This window comes from Erythrolamprus reginae, chromosome 8 (genome assembly GCF_031021105.1).
Source record: "Erythrolamprus reginae isolate rEryReg1 chromosome 8, rEryReg1.hap1, whole genome shotgun sequence".
NCBI classification, from domain to species: domain Eukaryota; kingdom Metazoa; phylum Chordata; class Lepidosauria; order Squamata; family Dipsadidae; genus Erythrolamprus; species Erythrolamprus reginae.
Window position 1 is genome coordinate 11,692,796 of NC_091957.1, and position 12,637 is coordinate 11,705,432.

The 12,637-nt window shown below is 49.4% G+C and overlaps 1 protein-coding gene across 1 annotated transcript in view; it reads left to right on the plus strand.

Moving 5' to 3' along the window:
• Window positions 1–1,877: 1,877 nt before the first annotated feature.
• LHX2 (LIM homeobox 2) overlaps window positions 1,878–12,637 on the plus strand; it is a 40,070-nt gene continuing 29,310 nt past the window's right edge. Inside the window, 3 exon segments of the mRNA XM_070758203.1 lie at window positions 1,878–2,050; window positions 5,756–5,961; window positions 6,641–7,017. Of these exon segments, the coding sequence (XP_070614304.1) occupies window positions 1,931–2,050; window positions 5,756–5,961; window positions 6,641–7,017 (703 nt within the window). The 5' untranslated portion in view covers window positions 1,878–1,930.

The window sequence follows — 12,637 nt, forward strand, 5'->3', positions numbered from 1 at the left end:
GGAGGTGGCGCAAAGTACCGTTCCGCCTCCCCTCCCCAGCCAAAGGAAGGGCGGAACTGGAGTCTCCCTGCTCCTTTCCCACCCCAGGCTGCCCTCCTCCTAAGCGCCCCCCCCCCCGTCCAAAAGCGGATCTCGTGGCTCTCTGGTGCCCTGGTTCATCCATTCTAAGGCCTTACGTTGCCCCAAAGCTGTGCCAAGGCAGGGCCCGCGTTCTAGCGCAGAGGCTGGTGTGCCCGCGTTCTCCCCCCCCCATAAGAAAAGGCTCTCGGCCCCCACCGCCTTCGGAACGGTAGGACCAGGTCACTGTTTTCCCCGACACACCCCCTTCACTGGGGGGGGGGGTATCCTTCTTTCCTCCCTGCCTCCTTTCTTTCCTTCTTTCTTGCCTCCCACCCTCCTTCCTGCCTCTCTCCTTCTTTCTTTCTTTCTTTCTATTTCTTCTCTCCCCTTTTCTTCCTTCTTTCCTGCCTCTCTACCTTCTTTTCTTCCTTTTCTTTCTTTCATTCGTTTGTTTTTTCTTTCTTTCTGTCCTCCCTCCTTTCCTTCCGTCCTACATTCTTTCTTTCTTTCCTTTCATTCACTCCTTCCCTCCCTCCCCCTTCCCTCCCTTCCTTGTTTCTTTCTTTCTTGCCTCCCTACGTCTCTTCCTTCCTTTTTCTTTCTTCTCTCCCCCTTTCTTCCCTCCCCCTTTCTTCACTCTTTCCTGTCTCCCTGCCTCTCTCCCTTCTTTTCTTCTTTCTTTCTTTCTCTCTCTCTCTTTTCTCTCTCTTTCTTTCTCTCTCTTCCTTCCTTTAATTTCTTCCCTCTCGCTGCCTTTCCTTCCTCCCTATCTTTTCCTCCCTCCCTCCCTTTTATCCATCCATCCATCTTTCCAAGAGTCCACTTGTTCCTTACCCCCTGCAGATTCCTCTCCCCTAGTCAGTCTCCAAAGGAGGGCCGAAAACGCCTTTCCCACCCGAGGGGGACCGGCGCTGCCTCATTATTTGCTGGGGGGGGAGGCAGGTAGGGACCAACGAACGGGGGTGGGGGGTGGGAAGAGATCGGAGCGGGTCAGAGGACGTCTCTGCCAGGAACAATTTCCTCGCCGGAGCGGTGGAGGGAAAGAGCGAGCGGCGGGAGCCAAGCGGCTGCCTGGACGGCGCGGTCCGGCCTTTCTGTTCAAGGCGAGGGCGGGGAGGGTTCCCCGGGCGGCGGGGGATCGTTCTCCCTTCCCGGCGCCCGGCGAGCACATGGTAGAACGGAGCCGGGTGGGCGGCGGGCAGCCAATGGGCGCAGCGCCCGACGTGATGTCAGCGCGGCGCTAGAAAAGGCGCGGAGCCTTGCGCGGGGCTGGGACTGCGGCGGCGGCGGGGGGGCTGCCCGGAACGCAGCTCCTCCTCCTCCTCCTCTTCCCGGTCCTCCCCCTCCTCCCAGCCTCGTGTTCCCGCCCCCCTGTCTCCGTCCCCGAAGCGGCAGCCGGGCTTAGCAGCCACCGCCGCCACAGCCGCGCCTGACGGAGGAAGAAGAGGAGGAAGAGGAGGAGGAGGAGGCGCAGCGCCCTGCCCTGTGCCCCGGTTGCCTCCCGCTTGCGCGGATCCCTTCCCTCCGCTCGCCGCAGCGCCTAGGCCTCTTCCAACCCCCGGAGCAGTCCCGAGCACCCACCGGGAGAAGCGGAGGTCGTCTGTGCGCCCGGTGCCGCCCGCGGCCCTGCGGAACGCGCGATGCTTTAATTCTCTCCGTCCCACCCTTCGCTTCTCCCGCCGGCCTGGCCGGGGGCGGCCTCCCCCCGGCGGGCGGACGGCCAGAAGCAGAAGGGGAAGAAGAGGAGAGACGGGGCGGCCGTCCCGGCCCGACCCGGGCATGCTACCCCCCTCGCCGCCTGTAATCGGAGAGCCAGAAGCGTCGGATCGCGGACAAGCGGCGGAGAGGCGCCGGAGCCTCCGGCGCGGCCATGCTCTTCCACAGCCTAGCCGGTTCCGAGATGCAAGGCGTCATCGACGAAATGGACCGGCGGAGCAAAGGAGACGCGCCCGCCATCCCATCGGTCATTGACCGCGGCGAAACCGAACCGGTAGGGCCCGAGGCGGTGCCAGGCCCGGAATTCCACATTTTAAGCCTCGGGGTTCGGCTGGGCTGGGGGGGGGGATTCGGCTTATCGGGGTCCAAAAAGCTCCGGAAAAGCCGGCTCCGACGAAATTACGGACCCTTGTGGGATTTAGCTCGGGGGGGAAGGCTCGCAGAACTGGGAGCGATTCCACCCGGTGCCAGCCGTCGTTTTGCGCCGAATTTTAAGCCGAGGAAGCTGTGTTTATAAAGAACCCAAATCCTCCCACCCTTAATCAAAATCAATTTTTTAATTAACGGGTATATTTTTTTTCCTGCTCCTCTCTATTTTTATCCCCACCGAAAGACAGAAAATTAAATCAATGCAGGTTGATCACTCGGGAAGGCAAAGTTAGCCCACCTTTAAGAAAGAAAACGAGCCGAGAAAGTGACTTTTGGAGAGAGCTGGGAGGGTTTCATTTTTTAATTTTGAGGCTTTAAAATGTTTCATTTGTAGTTTCGCTCCCCAAATCGTAAGTCTCTCGTCTATCTCTGCGCTTCGCCTTCCTCCTTTCCTACCTACCCCCCCCCCCCTCGCCTTGAACGTGTTTGCTTAACCAAGTGGCCTCGGTCGGCAACATTTTAATAGGAGGATTAGCATTTATAGTTTTTCCCCCCGCTGCTTTCCTCTTTTGCCCCTTCTCGAATTTGTTTTTCCTTTCACCGGTTTTAGCTTAAAAAAAATGCTGCCCGTAAGCGCTTTCCAGCCGTAGATAATATAAAAAATAACCATCGCTGTTGCGAATAATAATCTGTGCGTAAAACGCACGGCGCGAAATGCTATTTATTAGGATGGAACAAAAAAGGCCTTTTTCGAAACATAGAAGATTGGCGGCAGAAAAAGACCTCATGGTCCATCTAGTCTACCCTTATACTCTTTCCTGTATTTTATCTTAGGATGGATCTATGTTTATCCCAGGCATGTTTAAATTCAGTTATCGTGGATTTACCACCCACGTCTGTTGGGAATTTGTTGCAAGCATCTACTATTCTTTCAGTCAAAGAATATTTTCTCACATTGCTTCTGATCTTTCCCCCAACTAACCTCAGATTGTGCCCCCTTGTTCTTGGGTTCCCTTCCTGTTAAAAACACTGCCCTCCTGAACCTTGTTTATTATTATTTTTACCTGTGTTTTCTTCTTTTTCTACGAGATTTCTTAGCGCTCCAGAGTCGAGAAAGAAAAAACGATCATCATTTTTCCTCTCCTGGTTTTTTCTCCCTGTTTTGTTTTATTATTGTTGTTGCTATGGTGTTTTTTTTCCATATTGCCTGCCATTTTTGGGGGGGGGTTTGCCCTTAGAATTGTTTTCCCACAGATAACGCTTTGAAGAGAGAAATCCAAAAAAATCTTATTCACTTATTTTGCAGGAGTTTTCAAGCTTGTGCTTCTAAAGCAGGAATGAAATGATAGGAACGCAACCGTTTTGGATTTTCCAAAGGCTTCCAGTTTATTTCCCCCAACTTTCTCATTTCAGATTAGAGGAATAATTGTTTTTTTGGTTTGTTTGTTCGTTTTGCAGGAGAAATGAAATTAATCTAATGTTTAGGGATCTCTATAAACAACAACAACAACAACAATAATAATAATAATAATAATAATAATCCGTCTCTTCCATTTCTAATTAAAATAATTATTTGTCCTTTTAAAAAAAAACAAAAGTGTCAGAAAAGGGATTTTCCTCCCACTCCAATACCTACCGAAATGAGGTTTGAATAAATTAAAACTTACACTTTAATTTATCCAAATTAAATCCATTTTTGGTTAAATCTTGTTAAATAGATAAATATTACGTTTTATATGTATTTGGCTGTGAATCCTTTGGGAGCTGGGCGGTATAAAAAGTCCCAATCAATAAATAGATAAATAAATAAATTTATTGTAAAAAATTATATTAAAAAAGAGGGAAAAACAAGATCCTTCGCGACCAGTTTGAGGCAGAAATGGGAGATTATTTTTTTTTTAAACCCAGCTCGGATAAATTCAAACTTAAACTTTGCGGAGGCGCCCAGTCTGCCAGGCGCTTTAGCGAGCTTGCCCGGAGCAAATTTACGCTGAAATCCGTTAGAATCTCAGGCTGGGTTGATCGCAGCCAGATGCTTTGGCGCTTCTCATTCCGAAGTAGATGCCCTGGCTAGTTTCTGCAAACGCGCAAAAAGAAAACCCAAAAAAGCCCGCGGCTCTCGCCCTTCCCTTCTTCTTCCTCCTCCCCGCTTGAATTTTCTGCAATTTTTTTCCTCCTTAACAACAACCACAACAAGGTAAAAATCTCGGAGGAGTAACCCGAGCGGCCGTTGTTTTGTTAGCGGAAAAAGTTCCTTAGACCCGTGTTTGTTTGGGTTTTTTAAAAATATGACCAATTTTGACTTTCTTTTAAAGAGTCGTCCAGAGACGCCGCTGGTTTTCGTTCCCGGCCGCCACTCATATGTTACTTTTAGGGATTTTATAGCACTCGTATTGATTTTCTCGGCTTTAAAATCCCACCCTCGCGCTCACCCACCCACCCCGCGCGGGCCTCCGTTTTGTTTCCCCCCCTCTTCGTTTCCACTTTTCCGTGTCACCCACCCGTTACCGTGAGAGGCAACACGAGCAGAGAAACCAAGGAGGATTTGAGAGGGTTCAGGACGCGGCTAACGAATTCACACACACATACGGAGAGAGTGTGTAGAGGGAGAATGAGAGACAGAGAATGAGAGAGAGAGAATGAGAGAGAGAAAGAGAATGAGAGACAGAGAAAGCGAATGAGAGAGAGAGAATGAGAGAGAAAGAATGAGAGAGAGAATGAGAGAGATAGAGAAATAGGATAAAAAGAAAGAATGAGAGAGAGAATGAGAGAGACAGAAAAAGAGAAAGGGAAAAAGAGAAAGGGAGAGAGAATGAGAGAGAAAGAGAGAGAAAATAGAGAGAATGAGAGAGAGAAAGTGAGAGGGAGTGAGAAGAGAGATAGGAGAGTGAGAGAGAAAGACAATGAGAGAGAGAAAGAGAGAGAGAATGAGAAAGAGAAAGAATAAGAGAATGAGAAAGAGAGAGAGAATGAGAGAGAAAGTGAGAGAGAGAGAGAGTGAGAATAACAGAGATAACAGAGATGAGGAAAATGAGCGAGAAAGAGGGAGACTGAGAGAAGGAGTGAGTGAGAAAAAAAGAAAGCGAATGAGAGAGGGAGAGGGAGAGAGAGTACAGGGAGAATTAGAGAGAGGGAGAGAGAGAGAGAATGACAGAGAAAGAACAGAGAGAAAATGTGTGAGAGAAAGAGAATGAGAGAAAGCAAGAGAATGAGAGAGAGTATGAGAAAGAGAGGGAGAAGGTGAGGGAGAGAGAAAGTTTCGGCTTCGCAGACAAGCTGTATTCCCTTAAAAGACTGACACCTAACCCGGGTCTGACGAGGGGGGGGGGTTGTCAGACGGCAGCCAAGGCGGGACGGAGAAAAGATCCGGGGACTCGCGGCGGGCCGAACCCCGTTCGGGACCGAACTCCCGGGAGTGGGGGGGGGGGGGAGCAAAGCGCTTGGACCGGCAGCCGGTGTGGCTGGGCGGGGCGGGCGAGCGGGCCTCCTCTCTCTCTCCCCCTGCCCCCCTTGGCGGGTGGAGGCTCCCCGGCGCCGGACAGGTGGGCGCGCGGGGCTTCTGCTTCGGCTCCTAAGCGCGGGTTTTCCCCTCTTTTCTGCCGCCCCGCAGCACGCCATGCCGTCGGTGAGCAACGAGCGGGCCGCCCTGTGCGCGGGCTGCGGGGGGAAGATCTCGGACCGCTACTACCTCCTGGCGGTGGACAAGCAGTGGCACATGCGCTGCCTCAAGTGCTGCGAGTGCAAGCTCAACCTGGAGTCCGAACTCACCTGCTTCAGCAAAGACGGCAGCATCTACTGCAAGGAGGACTATTACAGGTGAGGAGGCTGAGAAGGAGGGGAAGGGGACCATGGGGGGGTGAGGACTGGAAGCTCCCCGGCTCGGCCTTCTTTTAGGACGTACCTGCCCGGCTCACCTGGCCCAGCTGGGGTTTTCGGGAGGGATGGGAGAGAGCGAAGGTGGGGGGTCCTTAACTCGCGTGGTGGAGGGCACTTTCCCTTTCTTCTCCCGACCCCGACCCCTGGATGAAAGCAGTGGAGGGGGGAACTCTGCACCTGTTCAGGTGTTCAAGACCTCAAAGGCTTCTCTTCCTTCCTTCCTCCTCTTCCTCTTCTTCCTTCTCATTCTCCTCCTCCTCTTCTTCTTTTTCTTCCTCTTCCTCTTCCTCTTCTTCCTCATTCTCTTCCTCTTCTTCTTCTTCCTCATTCTCTTCCTCTTCTTCGTCTTCTTCTGCTACTTCTTCTTCTTCTGCTGCTGCTTCTTCTTCTGCTGCTTCTTCCTCCTCTTCCATTTCCTCATCTTCATCTTATTCCTCCTCTTCCTCCTCCTTCTTACTCTTCCTTTTCTTCCTCCTTCTCCACTTCCTCCTTCTCCTCCACTTCCTCTTTCTTCCTCCTCTTCCTTCTCTTTCTCCACTTCCTCCTCCTCCTCCACTTCCTTCTTCTCTTTCTTTTTCTCTTCCCCTTCCCCTTCTCTCTTTCTCTCTCTGGCTGGCAGGAGGTTCTCGGTCCAGCGCTGCGCCCGCTGCCACCTGGGCATCTCCGCCTCGGAGATGGTGATGCGCGCCCGGGATTCGGTCTATCACCTGAACTGCTTCACCTGCTCCACCTGCGCCAAGATGCTGACCACGGGCGACCACTTCGGCATGAAGGACGGGCTGGTTTACTGCCGCCTCCACTTCGAGGCGCTGCTGCGGGACGAGTACCAGCTCCACTTCAACCACGCCGAGGGGGTAGCCGGCAAGGGCCCCGCGCTGGGGGCCGCCGCCTCTTTGGGCCTGCCCTACTACAACGGCGTGGGCACGGTGCAGAAGGGGAGGCCCAGGAAACGGAAGAGCCCGGGACCCGGCGCCGAGCTGGCCGCCTACAACGCAGGTAAAGGCCCAGCGAGGCAGCGGTGGGAGTGGGTTGGGGGGGGGGAACGCGCGCTGTGTCCTCCCTGTGTTTGCAAAAGGATCCCTCCGTATGTTTGTAAAAGCACCGCTCTGTGTGTTTGCAAAAGGATCCCTCTGTGTTTGCAAAACGACCGCTCTGTAGAGGATCGCTCTGTATGTTTGCAAAAGAATCGCTCCTTAGGTTTGCGCTGCACTTGGTTTAGAATAGAATTTTTTATTGGCCAAGTGTGATTGGACGCGCAAGGAATTTGTGTTTGGCGAAGAAAGGCGCGTTGGAGACGCCCCCGTTTGTCGACTTGGCGATTTTAGGGGAGAGCAAACCTGTTGGAGGGGTTGTTTTTTTGAGTGGGTGGGTCCCCTCCAGCGTCTGGGCCTTTAACTCGCCCTGAAATTGCGGCCTTTGGTCAGGGAGGTCTTTAACAGCGTTATGGTGCCCCCCCCCCCCCGGGCAAAGCAGCGTCCCACGACAACTTCTGGAAGGAATCAAAATGTAAACCGTCGATAAAATGAAACATACAATTTGTATTAATTTAAAAAACGCAGTAAAATGTAACAAATAAGTTGCTGTACAGTATTTATATGAGACGGGGTGCGTCGAAGGGTTAACACACAGAGATGAGTGGGGGAGGGGGGCACGGGCAAGCATCCATCAGGCCCGGGCATTTACCCTGGGGCTTGGGGACGTTCCCACGTTCGGAATTCGCGGGTTCCCGCTCTTAGTTTTGGCGACGGATGTGCCGAGTTTGTCTTAGTCTCGGCGCTGGAGCTGCTGGGTCTTTTAGCTGACTAAGGGACGAGCTGGGTCAGGAGTGGGTGGGTAGGTGAGTGAGTGGGTGAAGGTCCCGGGGTTCAGGAATGTGAGAAACGTCGCCTTTCCTGCAGGTCGGGTTGAACTTGGCGCGCGCTGTTGCAGGGCCCGCTTTCCAGGGCCCGGTTCGCCGGAATAAAAGGTCGGAGGACATTTTCGGGGGGAGGGAAGGCTTCGAGAGGGTTACCCCGAGTTTCTTAGACAAGAAAGGAGCAACGGATGCGGGTCGGGCGCGGTTTAAATTCAAGAACGCGCGTCTTTCTAGCAAAAAGAACGCACGGGGCGAATCCGGTGGCGAAGAGTATTTTGAGGGTCGGGGTTGGGGGGCGGAGAGTGAGGAAGCAATATTTGTTTTTCTTCCGTTCCCTCGAAATCAAACAACACCCCTCCCCCATTTTTCTAAGCACTTTCTCCCACTCCGCCCCGCAGCTGGGAAAGTTAATTTTCTATCAACGGGGCGCCCACCTTGTTGTAAATAAATATCTTTATCTGCGCCCAACTGTAAAATTGCGTTACCTACGCGTTTTATTAAAAAAACAACAACAACAACCGAACAGCTTTCCCTAGAGATTCCCCGAATACACAATTTAAAATTTCTTTCCTAGAGAATTTAGGAGAAAAATTATTTTAGAATGTTTGGATACGTAAATTGGTGATGACAGGGGTGTTTTGTGCTTAGAGCTAAAAGACGGCGGTAGAAAAACTTTTAAACAAGGGGTTTTTTTAAAAGCTATTTTTGCTGTTTCACGTGTCGCTTTTTTTATTAAAAATATTTGTTTCAGACCATGGTACCTTGGTGCTTTGGCTGCAAGCTGTGGGTTTGTTGTATGTGAGAAGGGGTCCTTTTTTGTTAAAGTAAATGTCTCAATTGGCATTTTGGTGAAAAGTTCACAAAGCCCATCGGACAAGATTTTCAAAAAAAAACGGTAGTTGCTGTAGTAAAGTTGGGGGGGAGAGCAGAGTGAGGTCCGGGGTGCTTAGCTGAAAGCCCCCCCCTCTTCCGCCACCCCCCAACACCAACTGCAAACCCAGGAACGGAATGAAACTCCCTTTCCTGGTTATTGCGCCCCGGACCCGACGATACGCGAGGCGCAACTCGGTTCCATTCTCTCCGCCTTAAAAGTTGGGTCCGGGGGGGCGGATGGAGGGGGGGGCAGGAGAGGAAGAAGGGGAGGAAGAGGAAGAAGAAGAGCAGATATTGATTGGAGGCTGAAGCTGAAGAATGGGAGATTAATCGGGCCGGGGTTTTTGGGGGGAGAGGGGGCGAATTGAAATGCGCCCGGGAGCCGTTTTTCCTGGACTGGGATCGAGTCCGACAAGCGGAAAACGGCTTTGGAGGGGGGGGGGGCGGATTTCAAAGACAATGTTTTCTCCCCCCACCTCCGTTGCACCAAACGATTTGTGCGGGTGATCCCTCCCTCTTCCCCATTTGGGAACTTTTAATCTTTCTTTTCTTTTCTTTCTTCCTTTCTTCCTTTCTCTTTCCCTTTGTTTCTCTTTATTCTGCAGTTTCCTTGTAATCCTGTAGTAATCAACTTCATCCTTCTCTTCTTTCTTTTTTCCTTCCTTCTTTCCTGCCTCCCTCCCTCCCTATCCTTCCTTCCTTCCTTCCTTCTTTCTTTCCTTCTTTCTTTCTTTCCACCCTATCTTTCCTTCCTTCCTCCCACTTCCTTCCTTCCCTCCCTCGTTCCCTCCCTCCTTATTTCTGGGAGCAGAGCTTGGAGGGGCTCACCTAATTCAGACTCTCTTCTTTCCCATAATTTTATTAGTATTTTATTTAAATCCTCAAAACCCCCCACTAAAACCTTTCCCAGATTGCAACCATCTCCCCAGGAAGAAGGGAGGAACAGAAATGGGGAGACATGTTTTTCAGGGATCCCCCTTTCCCCTATTTCCTTTGTCCAATGGAAAACAGCCCTCCCCACTTTTCTAAGCTTGCGCCCCCTAAGAATTCCCCCCTCCTGGGTTTCTTTCTTGTGGGGGAAGGGTAGAAGAGCCTTGCCAGCCTATTGAGGAACCCCCCTCCCCTTTTATCCAGAAAGGACAAGAAAAGAATTTCTGAAAACTACCATTTCACTTCCTGAGTTCCTTTAACCCAGCCTTTTATTTTCTTGTTTGATTGGTTCTCAGTTCAAATCAACTTGGCTACATAATACATTAAAGTGTGTGTGTGGGGGGGGAGGAGGTTGTTGAGGGGTGGGAATAATCCAGGCTGGGCTGTTTCTCTACAGTGCTCCTTCTTTGCTACTATTTAGCTTGCAGTGGCACCCCAATAATTTGGGTTTGTCCCACCGCAAAATGTGGAGTTATATCTCCCTTAGATCTATTCAAGGCCAATCATCAATAATAAGTTATCTCAGCCATAGTTCCCTCTAAGCTGAGCAGTGAGCAATCGCTCACTTAAAAATCATCATCAACTCAGTTTTCCAAACCTGCCCAGAAGCCGAGAGGGAAAGAGTGAGAGGGAAGGAGAGAGAGAGGAAGAGAGAGAAACAGATAGAAAAAGGAGAGGAAGGAAAAGAGAAAGAAAAAGAATGGGAGTAAGGAAGAGAGAAAGAAAATCAAAATCTAGTTTGAAACTAGCTCAACTATTTAAGTGGCATTTTGATATTGATAGAGTTGCCCTATTATGAGCTCACTGTTATAGACACACAGTACAGTATTTTATTTTGAAATTCTTTGAGGCAAAAGAGGGTGGGTTTTTTATTTATTTGTTTGTTTGTTTGTTTATTTATTATTTCTGTGCCGCCCAGTCCCGAAGGGACTGCCGCTCAGACACTATACTTTTCCGCCCCCCCCAAAAAAAAATTAGAGGGAACACTGATCTCAGCTGTTAGGGTCACTAGAAGGCAGTTTGCTCCTTTATACAGTACAGTGGTACCTCTACTTAAGAATGCCTCTACTTAAGAACCTTTCTAGATAAGAACTGGGTGTTCAAGAATTTTTTGCCTCTTCTCAAGAACCATTTTCTACTTAAGAACCCGAGCCCGGATAAATTTCCAAGAAAATTTGAGAGTGGCACGTAGGCCAGGCCAGGCCAGTTTCCTGCCATTCCCCCTTTAATCCCGGCCATCTGGGCTGCCAGAGGGGCCTTTCGGTGGCGCTTAAGGATGCTTTGGCGGTCCAGAGCGAACAAAGCATTTCCCTTTCTCTGGGCACTTGGAGAGGGAATAAACCTCTGCCAGCACCCAGAGAAAAGAAATGCTCCCTGTGCTCTGGGCAGTCCAGAGCGAACAAAGCATTTTCCTTTCTCTAGGTGCTGCCTCAGAGTCCCTCTTTTTTTTTAAAGCCTTAAAGTTTTAGATTTTTTTTATTCCCCTCACCTCACCTTCTTCCTTCAGCAGCGACTGTCCTCCTCCTCTTCTTCCTCCTCCTCCCATCCAAATTCTGAGCTTTTATTTCTTTCCTAATGGGTTTGCACGCATCATTTGCCTTTGCATTGATTCCTATGGGAAAAATTGCTTCTACTTACGAACTTTTCTACTTAAGAACCTGGTCACCTCACGAATTAAGTTCTTAAGCAGAGGTACCCCTGTATATTCATACGATTCATATGAAGCAAAACATATATGGAATAGGACACAATTTGTGTTGGAGTCTGTCTGTATTTATATGGGAAGTATTGATGTATGTGTACATCTTTGACACCGTTACACAGATAAATGAGGATTTGGGAATGAAATCGTTCTTATACTCTGTCCTCTCTTTGGGACAGAGATTTGGGGGGCTCTCATAGGCCATAGATAGGTGGTCAAAGCAATGGAAACTTCCGTTTAATGTTTCCAAATGTAGAATAATACACTTCGGGACAAGGAATCCTCAATCTGAGTATTGTATTGGCAGTTCTGTATTAGCAAAAACTTCAGAAGAGAAGGATTTATGGGTAGTGATTTCTGACAGTCTCAAAATGGGTGAACAGGGCGGTCAGGCAGTAGGGAAAGTGAGTAGAATGCTTGGCTGCATAGCTAGAGCTATAACAAGCAGGAAGAGGGAGATTGTGATCCTGCTGTATAGAGCGGTGGTGGTGAGACCCCATTTGGAATACTGTGTTCAGTTCTGGGGACCTCACCTACAAAAAGATATTGATAACATTGAACAGGTCCAAAGATGGGCTACAAAAAAGGTGGAAGGTCTTAAGCAATAAAACTTATCAGAAAAGACTTCATGAATTCAATCTGTATAGTCTGGAGGACAGAAGGGAAAGGGGGGACAGGATTGAAACATTTAAATATGTTAAAGGGTTAAAAAAAGGTTCAGACAGGAAGTGTTTTTAATAGGAAAGTGAACACAAGAATAAGGGGGCACAATCTGAGGTTAGTTGGGGGAAAGATCAGAAGCAACTTGAGAAAATATTTTACTGAAAGAGTAGTAGATGCTAGGAACAAACTTCCATCAGATGTGGTTGGTAAATCCACAGTAACTGAATTCAAAGATGCCTGGGATAAACATAGATCCATCCTAAGATAAAATACAGGAAATAGTATAAAGGCAGACTAAACGGACCATGAGGTCTTTTTCTTCTGTCAATCTTCTACATATGTTTGTATGTTTCCATAGAAAACCGAAGGGGATGTTACATCTCGCAGGGTAGGAAGATTCTTAACAAAACAGAAAGAAATAGAAGAACAGAAGAACAGCATTGGAAGGGGCCTTAGAGGTCTTCTAGTTTAACCCCCTGAAGAAAATGGTTCTTAAGAAGAGGCAAAAAAATCTTGAACACCCGGTTCTTATCTAGAAAAGTTCTTAAGTAAAGGCACCACTGTAATTGTTCACCGACCCTGTAGTGTTGAAT